This window comes from Schistocerca nitens, chromosome 4 (assembly GCF_023898315.1).
Source record: "Schistocerca nitens isolate TAMUIC-IGC-003100 chromosome 4, iqSchNite1.1, whole genome shotgun sequence".
Classification (NCBI taxonomy): Eukaryota; Metazoa; Arthropoda; class Insecta; order Orthoptera; family Acrididae; genus Schistocerca; species Schistocerca nitens.
This window is the reverse complement of record NC_064617.1, coordinates 140175820-140196327: the sequence shown is the minus strand read 5'-3', so window position 1 is coordinate 140196327 and position 20508 is coordinate 140175820. Positions and strand designations below refer to the sequence as shown.

At 39.2% G+C, this 20508-nt stretch overlaps 1 protein-coding gene across 1 annotated transcript in view; it reads left to right on the top strand.

The window, feature by feature from the left end:
* Window positions 1-20508, top strand: part of LOC126252019 (Bardet-Biedl syndrome 1 protein homolog) — a 110278-nt gene that overhangs the window by 13178 nt on the left and 76592 nt on the right. The window contains exon 3 of the mRNA XM_049952805.1: window positions 11504-11603. Within this exon, the coding sequence (XP_049808762.1) occupies window positions 11504-11603 (100 nt within the window). The remainder of the gene's footprint in view (window positions 1-11503; window positions 11604-20508) is intronic.

Sequence of the window (20508 nt, the reverse complement as noted above, 5' to 3'; positions counted from 1 at the left end):
GAGTGGAGCTATGGATGCTAGAAAATAAAGTACCAAGTGAAGAAATTGGAACATTTCTGACATTTTCTTTGGTTTGAGTTCAGTGGAGGGGTGACAACAGTGGAGGCAGTCAGAAACATTTGCATCATGTATGGGGATAATGGACAGAATGCTGAAAGAAAATGGTTTTCTCATTTTGAGAAGGATCACTTTCACATTAGTGACTCTCTACATTCAGGAAGACCACTGGTGTTTGATAAAGATCATTTAAACACATTAATTCATAATGTTCCACATTGCTGTACTTGAGATCTAGCAGTTGTGATGAACAGTATCATTCCACCATTGAGCAAAATTTGCATGCTGTGGAGAAGGTTCAAAAATCGGGTGTATGGGTACAACATGCTTTAAGCCAGAATCACAAAAATGAGCGTGTGGCCACATGTCCACCTCTGCTTGCTCGCCATCTATTGGCTTGTGGACAACACCAACCTTTCCTATCCTGTGTCATTACTGGTGATGAGAAATGGTGTCTTTAGGCCAACATAAGGAAAAGAAAGGAACAGTTGAGCCAGAATAAACTAGCAACTCCTTGTCAACGACCTGCATGCATTCGCAGAAGATAGTGTTACACATCCGTTTGAACAGAGATAGTGTCCGCTACTACAAATTACTTCCTCAATGTGTAACCATCACTGCTGACATTTATTGTCAACAATTGAGATGTCTTGCAGAGGCAGTCCAAGAACAATGACCAAGAAGTCTGTGCAAAGTGATGCTACTCTATGATAATACCCACCTACATTCTGTTAGACTTACAAAAAACACTATACAGAAGTTGGATTGGGAAGTCATTGTGCACCCACCTTATTCACCTGATCTTGGACCATCCGATATTCACCTTATCCGCTCTGTATAAAACAGCTTTCAAGAAACTCCCTTCCCAGATGAAAATGCGCTCCAAACGTGGTTCGATGAGTTCTTCGCTTCAAATCCATGTGGTTTCTACAGTCACAGAATTGAAAGTTATCCCGGCATTAACAGACTGTCGTAACTAGTGAAGAAGAATATACACTGAAGTGCCAAAGAAACTGGTATAGGCAAGCTTATTCAAATACAGAGATATGTAAACAGGCATAATACAGCAGGACCTATATAAGACAACAAGTCTGGCACATTCCTTAGATTGGTTACTGCTGATATATGGCAGGTTACCACGATTTAAGTGAGTTTGAACATGGTGTTATAGTCGGTACATGAGTGATGGGACACAGCATCTCCGAGGTAGTGAAGAAGTTGGGATTTTCCTGTACAACCATTTCAAGAATGTACCATGAATATCAGGAATCTGGTAAAACATCAGATCTCCGACATTGCTGCAGCCGGAGAAAGGTCCTACAAGAATAGGACCAATGACGACTGAAGAGATTCATTCAGTGTGACAGAAGTGCAACCCTTCCACAAATTGCTGCAGATTTCAATTCTAGGCCGTCAACAAGTGTCAGTGTGCAAACCATTCAATGAAACATCATTGGTATGGGCTTTCGGAGCTGAAGGCCCACTTGTATACTCTTGATGATTGCATGACACAAAGCTTTACACCTTGCCTCAGCCCGTCAAGACTGAGATTGAACTGCTGATGACTGCAAACATTTTGCCTGGTTGGATGAGTCTCGTTTCAAGTTGTATCAAGTGGATGGATGTGTATGGGTATGGTCACAACCTCATGAATCCGTGGACCCTTCATGTCAGCAGGGGACTGTTCAAACTGGTGGAGGCTCCTTGGTAATGGTGTGGGGTATGTGCAGTTGGAGTGATACGATAGCCTTGAGACACGTAGATATGACTCTGACAGGTGACACGTACGTAAGCATCCTGTCTGATCACCTGCATCCATTCGTGTCCATTGTGTATTCTGATGGACTTGGGCAATTCCAGCAAGACAATGCGACACCCCACATGTCCAGAATTCCTACAGAGTGACTCCAGGAACACTCTTCTGAGTTTAAACACCACTGCTGGCCACCAAACTCCAGACATGAACATTACTGAGCATGTCTGGGATGCCTTACAACATGCTGTACAGAAGAGATCTGCACCCCTCATATTCTTACAGAATTATAGACAGTCCTGCAGGATTCAAGGTGTCATTTCCCTCCAGCACTATTTCAGTCATTAGTCGAGTCCATGCCATTTCATGTTGCAGCACTTCTGCATGCTTGCGGGGGCCCTACAAAATATTAGGCTGGTGCACCAGTTTCTTTGGCTCTTCAGTGTATCATTGATGACTTAAAGTCTCTGTTATGTGTATCTCTTTGTTCAAATAAAATGGCAGATTGTACACTTGTAATAAGTAGAGCAGTAGATTCATAATCAATCCATAAGGACAGCCCTTTACAACTTGTTCCCTTGTAAATAAAATAACATGTTCATTTACTTTTTAGGAAACTTCTCAGTTTTTCTTATTTCTAATTAGGTTTGTATTCTTTCTTCAGAATACTGATCAACATATTTTCCCTTTTCCATTAACATAGTAAAAAATATTTGCTATGCATTTACGGTTCCTTGTTGCTAAACTCTTTATGGCATTCATAGAACAGGTGCCTTGCCATACCACAACTGTGGATGGTACTGATGTGCCATTGACATTCTGGAAAATAAGACTGCCCATGGCATTTTACCTGATGCACATCTCTCAAAAAGTTGCTTCCAATAAAGGTTTCAGCACAGTCCAGTCACAATTACTTGTGGTACTGCGTATTCTGTGCTCACCACTCTGGTTCCCTTAATTTTATATGTGGACGTAATATGAACACTCTTAGAAACTGTGTTAGTCTCACTGCTAGTATATTTATGTGTCCTACTGAACTGTCTTGTGATATCTTTCCAATCAGTTCTCTTGCCATTGCGCAATTCTTACAATGTGTCAGTCACTCTGTATATCAATTTTGTGTTTGGTGCTACTAGTCATGTGTTTCAAATAAATGTATCCTAATATAGATATAAAACTATTGATGACGACTCATGTACATTGTGTATGCAATATGAGTAAATGGACCCTGTGTTGTTGAAAATATTCAAACAGAAACATGAGGAGGAGAAAGAAAAATATTACTAGTAGCAATTCAAACAGAAGTTGTTCTTGCTCAGTCAGCTCCTATGTTAACAACAACAAGGAGTATCAGTTTCATTGAGTCTGTAGCCCTTGGTTTAGTTTTTGATGAGTCAAGGTAAATTGAGACAGATACTTTTCAGGACTTGGTGATACTGTGATGGCTTTCGGGTATCCGATGAGCAGAGTCAAAGATTATTTCCCTTGTCTGGGTTGAAGCCAGAACTTACTTCCTATTGAATCCATTATATTTATCTTTCATAGAAAGTTGTCATCTCTTGAGCACTCATTTCCATAGTGAAAACCCACAATGGGTTTTCATAAGAGTAAATATCAACTTAATCAGTAATACAGTTCTGTGATTGTGTTCTCTTTCAGTTGAAAATGTAAGCTGTAAATTTCAATCAATCCAGGTAACAAAAACTATGGATAGGCATCTACAGGTTGAAGTGGACTTCTCTGAAGTTCATTATTCACCCTGGTGTTATCTGCCCACTTCCTCATTGGATCTTCCTGGAAAAAATAAAATAAAAATAAAAAAGGAGCTGTATTGTTTTCTGCATACAGCACCATAGATGTAGCAAGACTCATGCCCCAAACTAGCAGTTCAGCTAGTCAATGATTGTCCCAACCCATGATATAAGCCCACACTCGAACTTTTAACTGCAAACCTATCTCCATCCTAAGTTTAATAGGTCACAGTCATCCATCATGTTCTGTTTTGTGCTTCAGTGACTACTAGCCTTTCTAGTCAGGCAGAAAATATGTAACTATTGTAAGAAAATATAATAATAATAATAATGAACATTGGACATTTTTGTCAAATCAGGGTTAAAGCAAGGGTTCAAGCTCAAAATCCATTCCAGATTAAATATCGATTCAGTCTCTACCCAGTGCGTTCACTTCAGAATTAACACAAACTTTTTCTTTCTCTCCTTTTAAACAAATCAGTTCCCTCAATCAAGCAATGCCATGAGACTTAACACACATACAGCAATGCTAAAAGTACAGTTAATGGACATCCAATAATTATTTCACAAATCTCTCCATGTCAAGAAGAGCTGCTCTCCAAAATTGTTGGTGGGATTTTTTTTTTTTTTTTTTTGACTGAGGAGATTGTTTATGGCACCTGTTAGTTAATGATTCTCAGTGAATTGCAATTATTAACATACCATTTCTGCAAATAAAGGAATGAGATTGCATTTCAAAATAGCAAGCATGCCCACCTTTATCCAAAGATTATGCAGTATCTAACCCAAAACATACCACAGTGTATGAATTACCTCAATAACATTTTTGTCATACATGTGAACAAGCAATATCACATCAATAATGTGTTGATTATCTTCTCCAAACTACATGAGACAAGTCTAAAATGTAATTCAGAGAAGTTTTGATTCTTTGAAGTACATGTAAAACATCTAAATCACATTCTTATTTGGACAAGCGTATTGTCAACACTGTGTCATTTAGAAGCTATAGATGCATTAAAAAAAAATCAATACAAAGATGTGCAGTAATGATGGTCTACAGAATGTGATGCAGTGTTCCTTATGCTTAAGGTGACGGTCCAATCTCCTCCTCATCTAATAACATGTGAAACCAGCAAAAAAACTGGTTATCATGGAAGATACATTCTGGCATGGAATAGGCATCATTTTAGCAAACTCCTGAACCATGGACCTTGTCGTTGGTGGGGAGGCTTGTGTGCCTCAGTAATACAGATAGCTGTACTGTAGGTGCAACCACAATGGAGGGGTATCTGTATCTGTTGAGAGGCCAGACAGATGTGTGGATCCTGATGAGGGGCAGCAGCTTTTTCAGCAGTTGCAGGCACAACAGTCTGGATGATTGACTAATCTGGCTTCGTAACATTAAACAAAATGGCCTAGCTGTGCTGGTACTGCTAACGACTGAAAGTGAGGGGAAGCTACAGCCGTAATTTTTCCCAATGACATGCAGCTTTACTGTGTGGTTAAATGATGATGACATCCTCTTGAGTAAAATATTCTGGAGGTAAAATAGTCCCCCATTCAGTCTCCAGGTGGGGACTACTCAGAAGAATGGCATTATCAAGAGATTGTGGGAGTGTGGAATGTCAGAGCCCTCAATCGGGTAGGCAGGTTAGGAAATTTAAAAAGAGAAATGAATAGTTTAAAGTTAGATATAGAGGGAATTAGTGAAGTTTGATGGCAGGAGGAACAAGACTTCTGGTCAGGTGAATACAGGGTTATAAATACAAAATCAAATAGGGGTAATGCAGGAGAAGGTTTAATAATGAATAGAAAAATAGGAGCGTAGAGCTACTACGAACAGCATAGTTAATGTGTTATTGTAGCCAAGATAGACATGAAGCCCGTGCCTACACAGTAGTACAAGTTTATATGCCAACTAACTCCACAGATGATGAAGTGATTGAAGAAATGTACGATGAGATAAAAGAAATTATTCAGATAGTGAAGGGAGACAAAAATTTAATAGTCATGGGGGTTCAAATGGCTCTGAACACTATGGGACTTAACATCTATGGTCATCAGTCCCCTAGAACTTAGAACTGCTTAAACCTAACTAACCTAAGGACAGCACACAACAAGTCATGGGGGACTGGAATTCGATAGTAGGTAAAGGAAGTGAAGGAAAAGTAGTGGCTGAACAAGGGATGGGGATAAGGAATGAAAGAGGAAGCCACCTGGTACAATTTTGCACAGAAAATAACTTAATCATAGCTAACAGTTGGTTTAAGAATCATGAAAGAAGGCTGTATATGTGGAAGAGGCCTGGAGATACTCAAAGCTTGCAGATAGATTACACAATGGTAAGAGAGGGATTTAGGAACAGGGTTTTAAATTGTAAGACATTTTCAGGAGCAGACGTGGACTCTGACCTCAATCTATTGGTTATCTATTGGTTATGAACTGTAGATTAAAACTGAAGAAACTGCAAAAAGGAGGGAATTTAAGGAGATGGGACATGGATGAACTGAAAGAACAGAGGTTGTAGAGAGTTTCAGAGAGAGCATTAGGGAATGATTGACAAGAATGGGGGAAAGAAATACAGTGGAAGAAGAACATGTAGCTTTGAGAGATGAAGTAGCGAAGGCAGCAGAGGATCAAGTAGGTAAATAGATGACGGCTAGTAGAAGTCCTTTGGTAACAGAATAGATATTGAATTTAATTGATGAAAGGAGAAAATATAAAAATGCAGTAAGTGAAGCAGGCAAAGAGGAATACAAATGTCTCAAAAATGAGATTGACAGGAAGTGCAAAATGGCTAAGCAGGGATGGGTAGAGGACAAATGTAAGGATGTAGAGGCATATATTACTAGGGGTAAGATAGATCCTGCCTACAGGAAAATTAAAGAGACCTTTGGAGAAAAGAGAACTACTTGTATGAATAGCAAGAGCTCAGATGGAAAACCAGTTCTAAGCAATGGAGGGAAAGCAGAAAGGTGGAGGGGTATATAGATGGTCTATATACAATGCTGATGTACTTGAGGGCAATATTATGGAAGTAGAAGAGGACATAGATGTAGATGAAGTGGGAGATATGATACTGCATGAAGAATTTGACAGAGCACTGAAAGACCTAAGTCGAAAGAAGGCCAGGGAGTAGACAAAATTCCATTAGAACTACTGATAGCCTTGGGGGAGCCAGCCCTGATGAAACTCTACCACCTGGTGAGCAAGATGTATGAGACAGGTGAAATACCCTCAGACTTGGAAGAATATAATAATTCCAATCCCAAAGAGAACAGGTGTTGATAGGTGTGAAAATTACCAAACTATCAGTTTAATAAGTCACGGCCACTAACACAAGTTCTTTACAGGCAAATGGAAAAACTGGTAAAAGCCAACCTCAGGGAAGATCAATTTGGACTCTGTAGAAATGTTGGGACACACAAGACAATACTGATGCTATGAACAAATCTACATTTCTAGCAATCGTAGACTTAGAGAAAGCTTTTGACAATGTTGGCTGGAATACTCTCTTTCAAATTCTGAAAGTGGTAGGGGTAAAATACAGGGAGTGAAAGGCAATTTACAATTTGTACAGAAACCAGATGGCAGTTATAAGACTTGAAGGGCATGAAAGGCAAGCAGTGGTTGGGAAGGGAGAGAGACAGGGTTGTAGCCTATCCCCCAATGTTATTCGATATGTATATTGAGCAAGCAGTAAAGGAAACAAAAGAAAAATTTGGAGTGGGTATTAAAATCCAGGGAGAAGAAATAAAAACTTTGAGGTTTGCCGATGACATTGTAATTCTGTCAGAGACAGCAAAGGACTTGGAAGACCAGTTGAACGAAATGGACAGTGTCTTGAAAGGAGGATATAAGATGAACATCAACAAAAACAAAACGAGGATAATGGAATGTAGTCGAATTAAGTCGGGTGATGCTGAGGGAATTAGATTAGGAAATGAGACACTTAAAGTAGTAAATGAGTTTTGCTGTTTGGGAAGCAAAATAACTGATGATGGTCAAAGTAGAGGGGATATAAAATGTAGACTGGTAATGGCAAGGAAAGTGTTTCTGAAGAAGAGAATTTTGTTAACATTATGTATAGATTTAAGCATCAGGAAGTCATTTCCGAAAGTATTTGTATGGAGTGTCCATGTATGGACGTGAAACATGGACGATAAATAGTTTACACAAGAAAAGAATAGAAGCATTTGAAATGTGGTGGTACAGGAGAATGCTGGAGATCAGATGAGTAGATCACATAACTAATGAGGAGGTACTGAACAGAACTGGGGAGAAGAGGAATTTGTGGCACAACTTGACTAGAAGAATGGATTTGTTGGTAGGAAAATATCGAAGGCATCAAGGGATCACCAGTTCAGTATTGGAGGACAGTGTGGAGCGTATAAATCATAGAGGGAGACCAAGAGATGAATATACGAAGCAGATTCAGAAGGATGTAGGTTGCAGTAGTTACTCTAAGATGAAGAAGCTTGTACAGGGTAGAGTAGCATGGAGAGCTACATCAAACGAGTCTCTGGACTGCAGACCACAACAACAACAACAACAGTAATGAAGTTCCATGTTTACCTTTATGGTTTAAAGTTTCACATAGTTACAGACCCCAAGTCTTTAGTAGGAGTTTTTGGATCACAAAACAATGTCCTAAAATGAACAGCTCAGCACTTACAACTATGAGAAGCACTGTAAACCAGTTTCCTAACTTGCGTATGTAAATGAACTTTCTTGATTCTCAGTGAAGATTTTAACAAACAGGAAATCTGTTTCAAATTTAATAGGATGTAGGAATGGTCCTAAATGGGGTTTCCAGGCAATCACAGAGCAAATCATCACAAAAGTCATGGGATGTACCCTTGTGTGACAAAACTGATATCATATATGGAAAAATAGTGGCTTCATAACATTCAAAATGACTTAAGCTTATATAAGTTTAGATTCCAGAGGCATGAAGTAACAGGGAATGCAGTACTAATCCTACCATCCGAAGAAACAGCAGATGCAATACTAATCCTACAATCTGTCTTGTTCATGAGGTCTTCCAGGCCATGAAGCAGGTGGAGGCCCTGCCAGAGGTGGCATAATGTCCTGTGTGACCAGTGCCAGAAATCTGACTTTCATGATGCCTTCTTCCATGATAAACAAATACTGAGCTATGTAGGTAGTTTCATAGGCTTGAGCTATTCATATTACTTCCATCAGACAAAAATCTGATTTCCTCAATGTATAGTTTCTCAGTTCTAAATCAGGGGTTAGTTGCACTACATCATCCCTGTTTAGCAAATCTGTGTAATTCTGGCTGCACAAACATCTGAAATTACAAATCCTTCTTAATCATGTAGGTAGGCTGCTCAGCCAACATTACATTGATAAGGGTCATTTTTCTCCTACCCTAGCTGCAATAACATCTTACATCAAAAAATATTCATGTAATAAAGAAAACATTGTAGTAAACTCACATTGTAGTTTTGAATTTGATGACACAGTTGGAGTTTTCCAGATGAGAATGTAGGCTTTTGTCATTCCATATCAGAAATTTGAAAAGCTCGGTGGAAACGCTGTAAATACAGGAAGTTTGGAAGCTGTTAGTCCCACATTCACTAATGCTTTCACTGTCTATAGGACATCTGTCAATAGCTCCTGGAAATCTGGTATTTGCTTTAGCATTTGTTGTGAGTGTTCAATGGTTGAAAGGCTTTACACTTTCTCTGCTAATTACAAAGATATCCAAGATTTGACTTGCACATGTCAAGGGTCCTATCGTCACTGTCATGTTTGCAAAAGGCAAGTTACACCAACGTATTGGGAACTCAGACCTTTTATTTATAACTTGATATTCATACAGGATGCTTCTGGAGAACATTGCTAAAGCAAAATTCAATCCATGCCATATTAATACTCCATAAACAGAGTCCATGATAGTAGCATTAACAATGATGTCATTAGAGATGAAACACAAGCTCAGATTGTTTCCAAGGATGGGGAAGAAAATTGGCTGTGCCCTTTCAAAGTAATCATCCCAGCATTTGCCTGGAGCCATTTATGGAAATCAAGGAAATCCTGAATCAGGTGAATCAGAATGGTTGGATGTGGATTTGGAACATCATCCTCCTGAATATAAGTCCACAGATCACATCGCAACTAACTGGCCCTGGACCAGCTTATATGCAGGATGTGGTGTGGCTATAGAAGACAGCGAAAGGGCTGCCAAAGAAGGATAATAGAGACATACAGTCATTTGATTGTTGCACAGACTCCTATATGGAGGGCATAGGAGTATGCATCCCTGGCATAGAGAAGCAACTGAAAGGGTTGAAAACAAATAACCCTCCAGGTACGGATGGAATCCCAATATGGTTTTACAGAGAGTACTCTCTGGCTTGACTCCTTACTTAGTTTGCATTTTTCATTAATCTCACACCCAGTGCAAAGCCCCAGGTGACTGGAAAAAAGTGCAGATGACTCCTGTACATAAGATAGGTAAAAGACTGGACCCACAAAATTACAGACCAATATTCTTAACATCAGTTTGCTGCAGAATTCTTGAAGATTTTCTGAGTTTGAATATAATTAATTTCATTGAGACAGAAAAGATTAGGTCCACAAAAGTACTGCTCATGCAGAACTCAGCTTGCCCTTTTTTCAAATGATATCCTGTGAATCATGGATGAAGGGCAACAGTCAGATTCCATATTCCTAGATTTTTGACACAGTCATGTCAAATAAATATCTAGGTATAATGTCACAAAGTGATATGAAATGAAACAAGCATGTAAAGATGGAAATTTGGAAATTTGTGGTAAGGTCTTTTGGGACCTGAAATGAAACAAGCATGTAAAGATGGAAATTTGGAAATTTGTGGTAAGGTCTTTTGGGACCAAACTGCTGAGATCATCAGTCCCTAAGCTTACACACTACTTAATCTAACTTAAACTAAATTACACTAAGGACAACAAACACACCCATGTCCGAGGGAGGGCTCAAACCTCCGATGGGGGGAGCCGCACGGACTGTGATAAGACGCCTCAGACTGTGCGGTAACCTGCGTGGCTGTAAGGATGGTAGTAGGGAAGTATTGGGAGAATTTTAAGGAAATGTAGCCCATCTGTAATTGAGACCACATGTAGAATACTAGTACAATCTATTATTAAGCACTGTTCAATTATTTGGGATCCCCACCAGGTCAGATTAAAGGAAGACATTGAAGCAGTTCAGGGACATGCTGCTAGATTTGTTACCCATAGGTTCAATTAACACACAAGAATTACAGTTATGCTTCATCAGCTGAAATGGGAATCCTTAGAGGGAAGACAACATTCTTTTTGCAAAAAAAACAGTTGAGAAAGTTTAGAAAATTGTCATTTGAATCTGACAGCAGAACGATTCCATTGCCGCCAATGTACATTGCACATAAGGACTGCAGAGATAAGATAAGAGGAATTAGAGTTCATACAGAGGCATATAAACAGCCATTTTCCCCCCATTCCGTTTGTGAGTGGAACAGGGAAAGAAACGACTTGTAGTGGTACACTGTACTCTCTGCCATGCTCTGTATGGTAGCTTGTGGAGTATGTATGTAGATGTGGATTCTGACATGATCACATTCCATCAGAGGGAACACCTCATTACAAGTGCCGACTGCATAGCGGCACCATGGCAATTAACAGTAATGTTGCACCAGTGATGTCAGTAGGTGCTGCTACATTCTATTACAAACTCACTACAATCTGACAAACTTACCATTGCAAAGAATAATCAGTGTCTATTTTTCAATTTATTGTACTGATCTGAGTCTTTACTATCTTTTTTGTAGCCCCTGTTTCTCTCTTTACTATATACATTTTTGTAATGTTTCTAATTCTTTTTAGGTTTCAAATGCCTTTTTTCAAACTTCTTTGTTTGCAGGATGAGAAGTAATAATAAACTATATTTTCAGGTGTACAAAGGAACATCTCTAATGACGGAATCAGTCTTGACAGAGGCACCTACAGGTGTTGTTTCAGTTTATATGGACACTAATGAAAACCATGTGCCAGGTAAAACATTAATGTAAATAGAATATCACATATTTCTTCATGCTTGCATACATCAGTTTCTTCCAAACATAATTAACGTGTGTTTGCTCTGTTTGTATCTTCAGGTTTAGTAAATTCCTTGTGTTTAATTGTATCATCTGGCAGGTAATGATGATATAGCCATGGCTGTTAATTTAAAGAAAATGTTTTGTTGAAAATTAACACTCATGTTATGCAACAGTGATTACAAATTGAATTGTGTATCCTTACTGAATAATTGCTGGAACTAATCACACAGAATAGTGCATTATAGTATGTCATTAAGGTAATGCCACAGAGTATGCAAAGCAGTCATAGAGGTCTAATAAAACAATGACAACAATCAATTTTTAACAGCAACAATCAATCTTTCCTTCTCATCCCATGTGGTAAGTCTCCCCAGACCTGCGGTTCTGGGCACTTTCCTGAAATCTACCCCTCTCCCTAGACTTCTTGAGTCCATTTCCTTCACCCCTCTTCCTTCCCCTTCAATCCTGCATGAAGAAGGAGCCACTGGCTCCAAAAGCTTGCATAATAACAACCTTCTTTTATGTGTGTCTTCTGCCGCCACTTGGTGAGTAGATTTTTTATCTAACTAATTAAATTATCTTCCCCCCCATGAACCATGGACCTTGCCATTGGTGGGGAGGCTTGCGTGCCTCAACAATACAGATAGCCGTACCGTAGGTGCAACCACAACGAAGGGGTATCTGCTGAGAGGCCAGACAAACGTGTGGTTCCTGAATAGGGGCAGTAGCCTTTCCAGTAGTTGCAGGGGCAACAGTCTGAATGATTGACTGATCTGGCCTTGCAACACTAACCAAAACGGCCTTGCTGTGCTGGTACTGCGAACAGCTGAAAGCAAGGGGAAACTACAGCCATAATTTTTCCCGAGGGCATGCAGCTTTACTGTATGGTTAAATGATGATGGCGTCCTCTTGGGTAAAATATTCCGGAGGTAAAATAGTCCCCATTCGGATCTCCGGGCGGGGACTAGTCAAGAGGACGTCGTTATCAGGAGAAAGAAAACTGGCATTCTACAGATCGGAGTGTGGAATGTCAGATCCCTTAATCGGGCAGGTAGGTTAGAAAATTTAAAAAGGGAAATGGATAGGTTAAAGTTAGATATAGTGGGAATTAGTGAAGTTTGGTGGCAGGAGGAACAAGACTTTTGGTCAGGTGATTACAGGGTTATAAATACAAAATCAAATAGGGGTAATGCAGGAGTAGGTTTAATAATGAATAAAAAAATAGGAGTGCGGGTTAGCTACTACAAACAGCATAGTGAAGGCATTATTGTGGCCAAGATAGACATGAAGCCCATGCCTACTTCAGTAGTACAAGTTTATATGCTAACTAGCTCTGCAGATGATGAAGAAATTGAAGAAATGTATGATGAAATAAAAGAAATTATTTGGATAGTGAAGGGAGACGAAAATTTAATAGTCATGGGTGACTGGAATTCGGTAGTAGGAAAAGGGAGAGAAGGAAACATAGTAGGTGAATATGGATTGGGGAGAAGAAATGAAAGAGGAAGCTGCCTGGTAGAATTTTGCACAGAGCACAACTTAATCATAGCTAACACTTGGTTCAAGAATCATAAAAGAAGGTTGTATACATGGAAGAAGCGTGGAGATACTGATAGGTTTCAGATGGATTATATAATGGTAACACAGAGATTTAGGAACCAGGTTTTAAATTGTAAGACATTTCCAGGGGCAGATGTGGACTCTGACCACAATCTATTGGTTATGAACTGTAGATTAAAACTGAACAAACTGAAAACAGGTGGAAATTTAAGGAGATGGGACGTGGATAAACTGACTAAACCAGAAGATGTACAGAGTTTCAGGGAGAGCATGAGGGAACAACTTACACAAATTGGGGAAAGAAATACAGTAGAGGAAGAATGGGTAACTTTGAGGGATGAAATAGTGAAGGCAGCAGAGGATAAAGTAGGTAAAGAGGTGAGGGCTACTAGAAATCCTTGGGTAACAGAAGAAATATTGAACTTAATTGATGAAAGGAGAAAATATAAAAATGCAGTAAATGAAGCAGGCAAAAAGGAATACAAAAACGTCTCAAAAATGAGATCGACAGGAAATGCAAAATGGCTAAGCAGGGATGGCTAGAGGACAGATGTAAGGATGTAGAGGCTTATCTCACAAGGGGTAAGATAGATACTGCCTACAGGAAAATTAAAGAGACCTTTGGAGAAAAGAGAACCAGTTGTATGAATATCAAGAGCTCAGATGGAAACCCAGTACTAAGCAAAGAAAGAAAAGCAGAAAGGTGGAAGGAGTGTATAGAGGGTCTATACAAGGGCGATGTACTTGAGGACAATTATATGGAAATGGAAGAGGATGTAGATGAAGATGAAATGGGAGATATGATACTGTGTGAAGAGTTTGACAGAGCACTGAAAGACCTGAGTCGAAACAAGGCCCCGGGAGTAGACAACATTCCATTGGAACTACTGACGGTCTTGGGAGAGCCAGTCCTGACAAAGCTCTACCATCTGGTGAGCAAGATGTATGAGACAGGCGAAATACCCTCAGACTTCAAGAAGAATATAATAATTCCAATCCCAAAGTAAGCAGGTGTTGACAGATGTGAAAATTATCAAACTATCAGTTTAATAAGTCATGGCTGCAAAATACTAATGCAAATTCTTTACAGATGAATGGAAAAACTAGTAGAAGCCGACCTCGGGGAAGATCAGTTTGGATTCCGTAGAAATGTTGGAACACATGAGACAATACTGACCCTACGATTTATCTTAGAAGAAAGATTAAGGAAAGGCAAACCTACGTTTCTAGCATTTGTAGACTTAGAGAAAGCTTTTGACAATGTTGACTGGAATACTCTCTTTCAAATTCTAAAGGTGGCAGGGGTAAAATACAGGGAGCAAAAGGCTATTTACAATTTGTACAGAAACAGATGGCAGTTATAAGAGTCGAGGGGAATGAAAGGGAAGCAGTGGTTGGGAAGGGAGTGAGACAGGGTTGTAGCCTCTCCCTGATGTTATTCAATCTGTATATTGAGCAAGCAGTAAAGGAAACAAAAGAAAAATTTGGAGTAGGTATTAAAATCCATGGAGAAGAAATAAAAACTTTGAAGTTCGCCGATGACATTGTAATTCTGTCAGAGACAGCAAAGGATTTGGAAGAGCAGTTGAACGGAATGGACAGTGTCTTGAAAGGAGGATATAAGATGAACATCAACAAAAGCAAAACGAGGATAATAGAATGTAGTCAAATTAAGTCAGATGATGTTGAGGGAATTAGATTAGGAAATGAGACACTTAAAGTAGTAAAGGAGTTTTGCTATTTGGGGAGCAAAATAACAGATGATGGTCGAAGTAGAGAGGATGTAAAATGTAGACTGGCAATGGCAAGGAAAGCATTTCTGAAGAAGAGAAATTTGTTAACATCGAGTATAGATTTAAGTGTCAGGAAGTAGTTTCTGAAAGTATTTGTATGGAATGCAGCCATGTATGGAAATGAAAAATGGACAATAAATAGTTTGGACAAGAAGAGAATAGAAGCTTTCGAAATGTGGTGCTACAGAAGAATGTTGAAGATTAGGTGGCTGGATCACGTAACTAATGAGGAGGTCAGAATGAGATTTTCACTCTGCAGCGGAGTGTGTGCTGATATGAAACTTCCTGGCAGATTAAAACCGTGTGCCGGACCGAGACTCAAACTTGGGACCTTTGCCTTTCACGGGCAAGTGCTCTACCAACTGAGCTACCCAAGCACGACTCAAGCCCCATACTCACTGCTTTACTTCTGCCAGTATCTCGTCTCCTACCTTCCAAACTTCACAGAAGCTCTCCTGCGAACCTTGCAGAACTAGCACTCCTGAAAGAAAGGATATAGCAGAGACATGGCTTAGCCACAGCCTGGGGGATGTTTCCAGAATGAGATTTTCACTCTGCAGCAGAGTGTGCGCTGATATGAAACTTCCTGGCAGATTAAAACCGTGTGCCAGACCGAGACTCGAACTCGGGACCTTTGCCTTTCACGGGCAAGTGCTCACTAGACATGTATGGAAGTGAAACATGGATGATAAATAGTTTAGACAAGAAAAGAATAGAAACGTTTGAAATGAGGAGGTATTGAATAGTATTGGGGAGAAGAGAAGTTTGTGGCACAACTTGACTAGAAGAAGGGATCAGTTGGTAGGACATGTCCTGAGGCATCAAGGGATCACAAATTTAGCATTGGAGGGCAGCGTGCCAAAATTTTTCACAATTTTCTCCATGTATAATGTTTGGTTTTTTCATAACTTTTCTGTCATCTTATTTTGAAAAATATTCATACTCAAATATTGCTTTATCTCACCAAAGTCATGTGTGTTAAACTAGGTTTCTAGTTGTCTTTTTAAATTGTTCATCTGTTCCTCATCTTTAGTTAGAATGAAGAAATCATCCACCCATATAGCCATTACAGTGAGCTCTTCTGTAATAGAATCTGCCACAGATTGTTTCATACCCATCTTTAACAAGGGTTGAGCAGATATCTGTTCCAGCAGCCACCACTCTGTTCAATTGCCAAATCTTCACTTCTTCTAGATAAGTTTTCTAGCTTCTTCTGTTGAGATCACATATATTTCTTCATCTAATTTCCCATTTAAATAAGCTGTGTCCACAATCATTTTCTGAATGAGTAAATCTTCTTTTATTGCCAGGGCTAAAACATATCTCTCCCCCCTCCCCCATGAACCATGGACCTTGCCATTGGTGGGGAGGCTTGCGTGCCTCAGCGATACAGATAGCCGTACCGTAGGTGCAACCTCAATGGAGGATTCCATAGAAATGTTGGAACACGTGAGGCAATACTGACCCTACGACTTACCTTAGAAGGAGATTAAGGAAAGGCAAACTTACGTTTCTAGCATTTGTAGACTTAGAGAAAGCTTTTGACAATGTTGACTGTAATACTCTCTTTCAATTAAGAAGGCAGCAGGGGTAAAATACAGGGAGCGAAAGACTATTTACAATTTGTACAGAAAGCAGATGGCATTTATAAGAGGCGTGGGACACGAAAGGGAAGCAGCTGTTGGGAAGGGAGTGAGACAGGGTTGTAGCCTCTCCCTGGTGTTATTCGATCTGTATATTGAGCAAGCAGTAAAGGAAACAAAAGAAAAATTCGGAGTAGGTATTAAAATTCTTGGAGAAGAAATAAAAACTTTGAGGTTCACCGATGACATTGTAATTCTGTGAGAGACAGCAAAGGACTTGGAAGAGCAGTTGAATGGAATGGATAGTGTCTTGAAAGGAGGATATAAGATGAACATCAACAAAAGCAAAACGAGGATAATGGAATGTAGTCGAATCAAGTCGGGTGATGCTGAGGGAATTAGATTAGGAAATGAGACACTTAAAGTAGTAAAGGAGTTTTGCTGTTTGGGGAGCAAAATAACTCATGATGGTCGTAGTAGAAAGGATATAAAATGTATACTGGCAATGGCACGGAAAGCGTTTCTGAAGAGGAGAAATTTGTTAACATTCTGAGTATAGATTTAAGTGTCAGGAAGTCGTTTCTGAAAGTATTTGTATGGAGTGTAGCCATGTATGGAAGTGAAACATGGACGATAAATAGTTTAGACAAGAAAAGAATAGAAGCATTTGAAATGAGGAGGTATTGAATAGGATTGGGGAGAAGAGAAGTTTGTGGCACAACTTGACAAGAATAAGAAATCGGTTGGCTGGACATATTCTGAGACATCGATGGATCACCAATTTAGTATTGGAGGGCAGCGTGGAGGGTAAAAAGTGTAGAGGGTGACCAAGAGATGAATACACTAAGCAGATTCAGAAAGATGGAGGTTGCAGTAGTTACTGGGAGATGAAGAAGCTTGCACAGGATAGAGTAGCATGGAGAGCTGCATCAAACCAGTCTCAGGACTGAAGACCACAACAACAACAACAAAACATATCTAACTAATTCATATTTTACCACTGGAAAAACAATTCCCTGTAGTTAATCCCTTTTTTGTGTATATCCCTTGACTACAAGTCATGCCTTGTGTTTTGATGTTACAATTTCAGGATTTTTTACATTAACTACCCATCATGTCTTTTAACAGGTTTTTTCCATTCTGCCATTTCAACCAATTTGAAAGTTTCATTTTAATAAAATGACTCCAAATCTCTTCCCATAACGTTTCTCCATTGTTGAGAATTGGTACCACTCACTGCCTCTTCAACTGTTGTAGATTCACCATTAAAACTATGGGTTACATACATTTCATAATCAGGGTATTCTTTCGGCTTGGGTGCACGAGAAGAATGTCTGAAAATATTTTCTTCCTCTTCTTCATACTTTAGAATTTCAGCTTCACAGAATGTGTCTATGAGTTCCTTGCTATCTACTTCTTCCTCTACTTCATGTTCTGTTCCTTTCCAGGATTATTATTTCTTAAACCTGATGACATTAATGAAGTGGGTGTATGCTCTTGATGATCCTATTTTATTTTGTTTGTACAATTCTCAAAGAATATGACATCTCTGCTAGTCAGTGTCTTCCTGTTTGTGGATTCATCAGTTGGTAATCCTTCATGAACTGGTAACCCTTTGAGTCTTCATAATAGCCTACAAAAATATATTTCTTAGACTTTGGATCCCATTTTCCCCTCAGTTGTTTCAGGAACTGTATTACGGTCTCACATCCGAAAAATTAAGTGTCAAAAATGTCTAGGCCCCTAACAGTTTTGAAAGTTTAGGAAAGGAAGTAACTACAGGGCAATGCACTTGGCAATAAGGCTGAAGTAGGAAGGCATGTGAAGAAAAGTGCGTGTGATGAAGATGGTATTTTCAATATTATCAGAACATGTGTCTTTCATCATTTAACATTTTTAAAGCAAACATTGGGTAAAATTGAACCATGCATTCCCACAGTTAAAGCCACTAAAAAGATGAAATTGGATGTAGAAAGTATGTTTTATGAAGGAAGAAGTATTTCAAATCAATCATTGACTGATTTTGTGAAGGAGGAAGTATTTCAAATCAGTCATTAACCGAAAGTCAAATTCAGGAGGATAATATGTCCATGGGAATAGTGGGAAGTCCATTAGGAAATTCTGGAAAAATAATGGTGGGAAATAGAGCAGCAATGGACAGCACGGTAGAGAAGGAAATGGTGGTTAAAAAGGGAGGAAGCTGTAATACAGTGATAGGAACACCAATAAGAGGAGTAGGTCAGGGAGTTTTTAGCAGACAAATCAAGGATTTCATAAAGAAAAATTTTAAGGAACTACAGTCAGCTGTGGCAAAGAAAAAAGATTTTTTAAAACTAGAGGAAAAATTGGAAATGCATAATCAAACAATCAACGGCTTCATACTAAAATGGAAAAAGGACAAACGAATGAATAGAAAAGGGAAAAGAGGAACAATCAGTGGTGAATAAGGAATTAACATGGCAGGTGAATTTGCAAAAGATTAATTGGTAAAAGCAAACTGTATTAAAGGATACTGTGGCAGCAGTTTCAGTTCTCACAAATGATACCATACATCAAGAGAAAACAGCTGAAAAGATTCACAAAGTTGACAAAAAGGTAGAAACAGTAAACCACGTTGTACAGGAGAGTACAAACTGTAGAGCAGCAGGACAATCTGGTTGTGAAAAGTAAATGGAAGCAGGAACTGGAAGCTTTTACTAGACACACAACTATGATTAGTGAAAATGACCCACAGATTGAGTTCATTAACAGTTCTAAATTCAGCAAATTTCATCCAAGGGGAAAATGGCACCCCACAGTTTTCATTAGAAATTTTTAGTCTGTTACCTGTAAGTTGGGACGATAAAACAAAAATCAATTACATAGTGTATCAAATGGAAGATGAAGCCTACAATTGGAGTATGAAGCTAGAAAAGGAGTGAATGTTGTACCAAGAATTTGAGATGTTCCTGGTTAAATATTGGTCATAAAGCAAGCGGGATGATATACTAATATCTATTTGCAACCAAACATTTAACAGGAGATCAGACAGAACATATGCTGAGTTTTTAGAAAAGGAATTTGAAAAGAACAAGTACTTATGTACTCCATATGATGAAAGAATCACATAACTAATGATGAGGTATTGAATAGAATTTGGGAGAAGGGGAGTTTGTGGCACAACTTGACTAGAAGAAGGGATCAGTTGGTAGGACATGTTCTGAGGCATCAAGGGATCACCAATTTAGTACTGGAGGGGAGTGTGGAGGGTAAAAATCATAGAGGGAGACCAAGAGATGAATACACTAAGCAGATTCAGAAGGATGTAGGCTCCAGTAGGTACTGGGAGATGAAGAAGCTTGCACAGGATAGAGTAGCGTGGAGAGCTGCATCAAACCAGTCTCAGGACTGAAGAACACAACAACAACAACATTATGAAAGAGCAGTTGTAAGGTGGGTGGCATAAAGATTACTGAGAAATACACACAGCCACCTAGTAGGAACCATCATTGAGTCCACTGACCAAGTAAGGCCAATATTCACCCATCTGTAGAGGGGAGAAAGACAAGGGGAAGCATTTAGAGAAAATTTGGACAATGCTGGGCGACAGCCAAAAGGTGATGCGAAATGGAATGAAGAAATAAAGATTAGATGTCACGCTGCAGAGGATTAGGCAGCTATTGATACAGAAGCTACAGGGAGTAGAAATACCATGTAAGGGAGGAAGATGGGTGTAACGCACTTGGGAACAAATGCAATACTTTGGAGAGAGTGAGTCATTTAGATCCTTTTGCGGGTAATCAGATGGAAAACAGGCTGTAGTTTCAGGTGCATCCCGACCTGAAATGGAGAAGTGGTGCCATAACATTACAATGTGAAATAGAATGGCAAAGTTTTCATAATAGCAAAAGACCAATTAATAGATGACCAAGAAGATTTGATA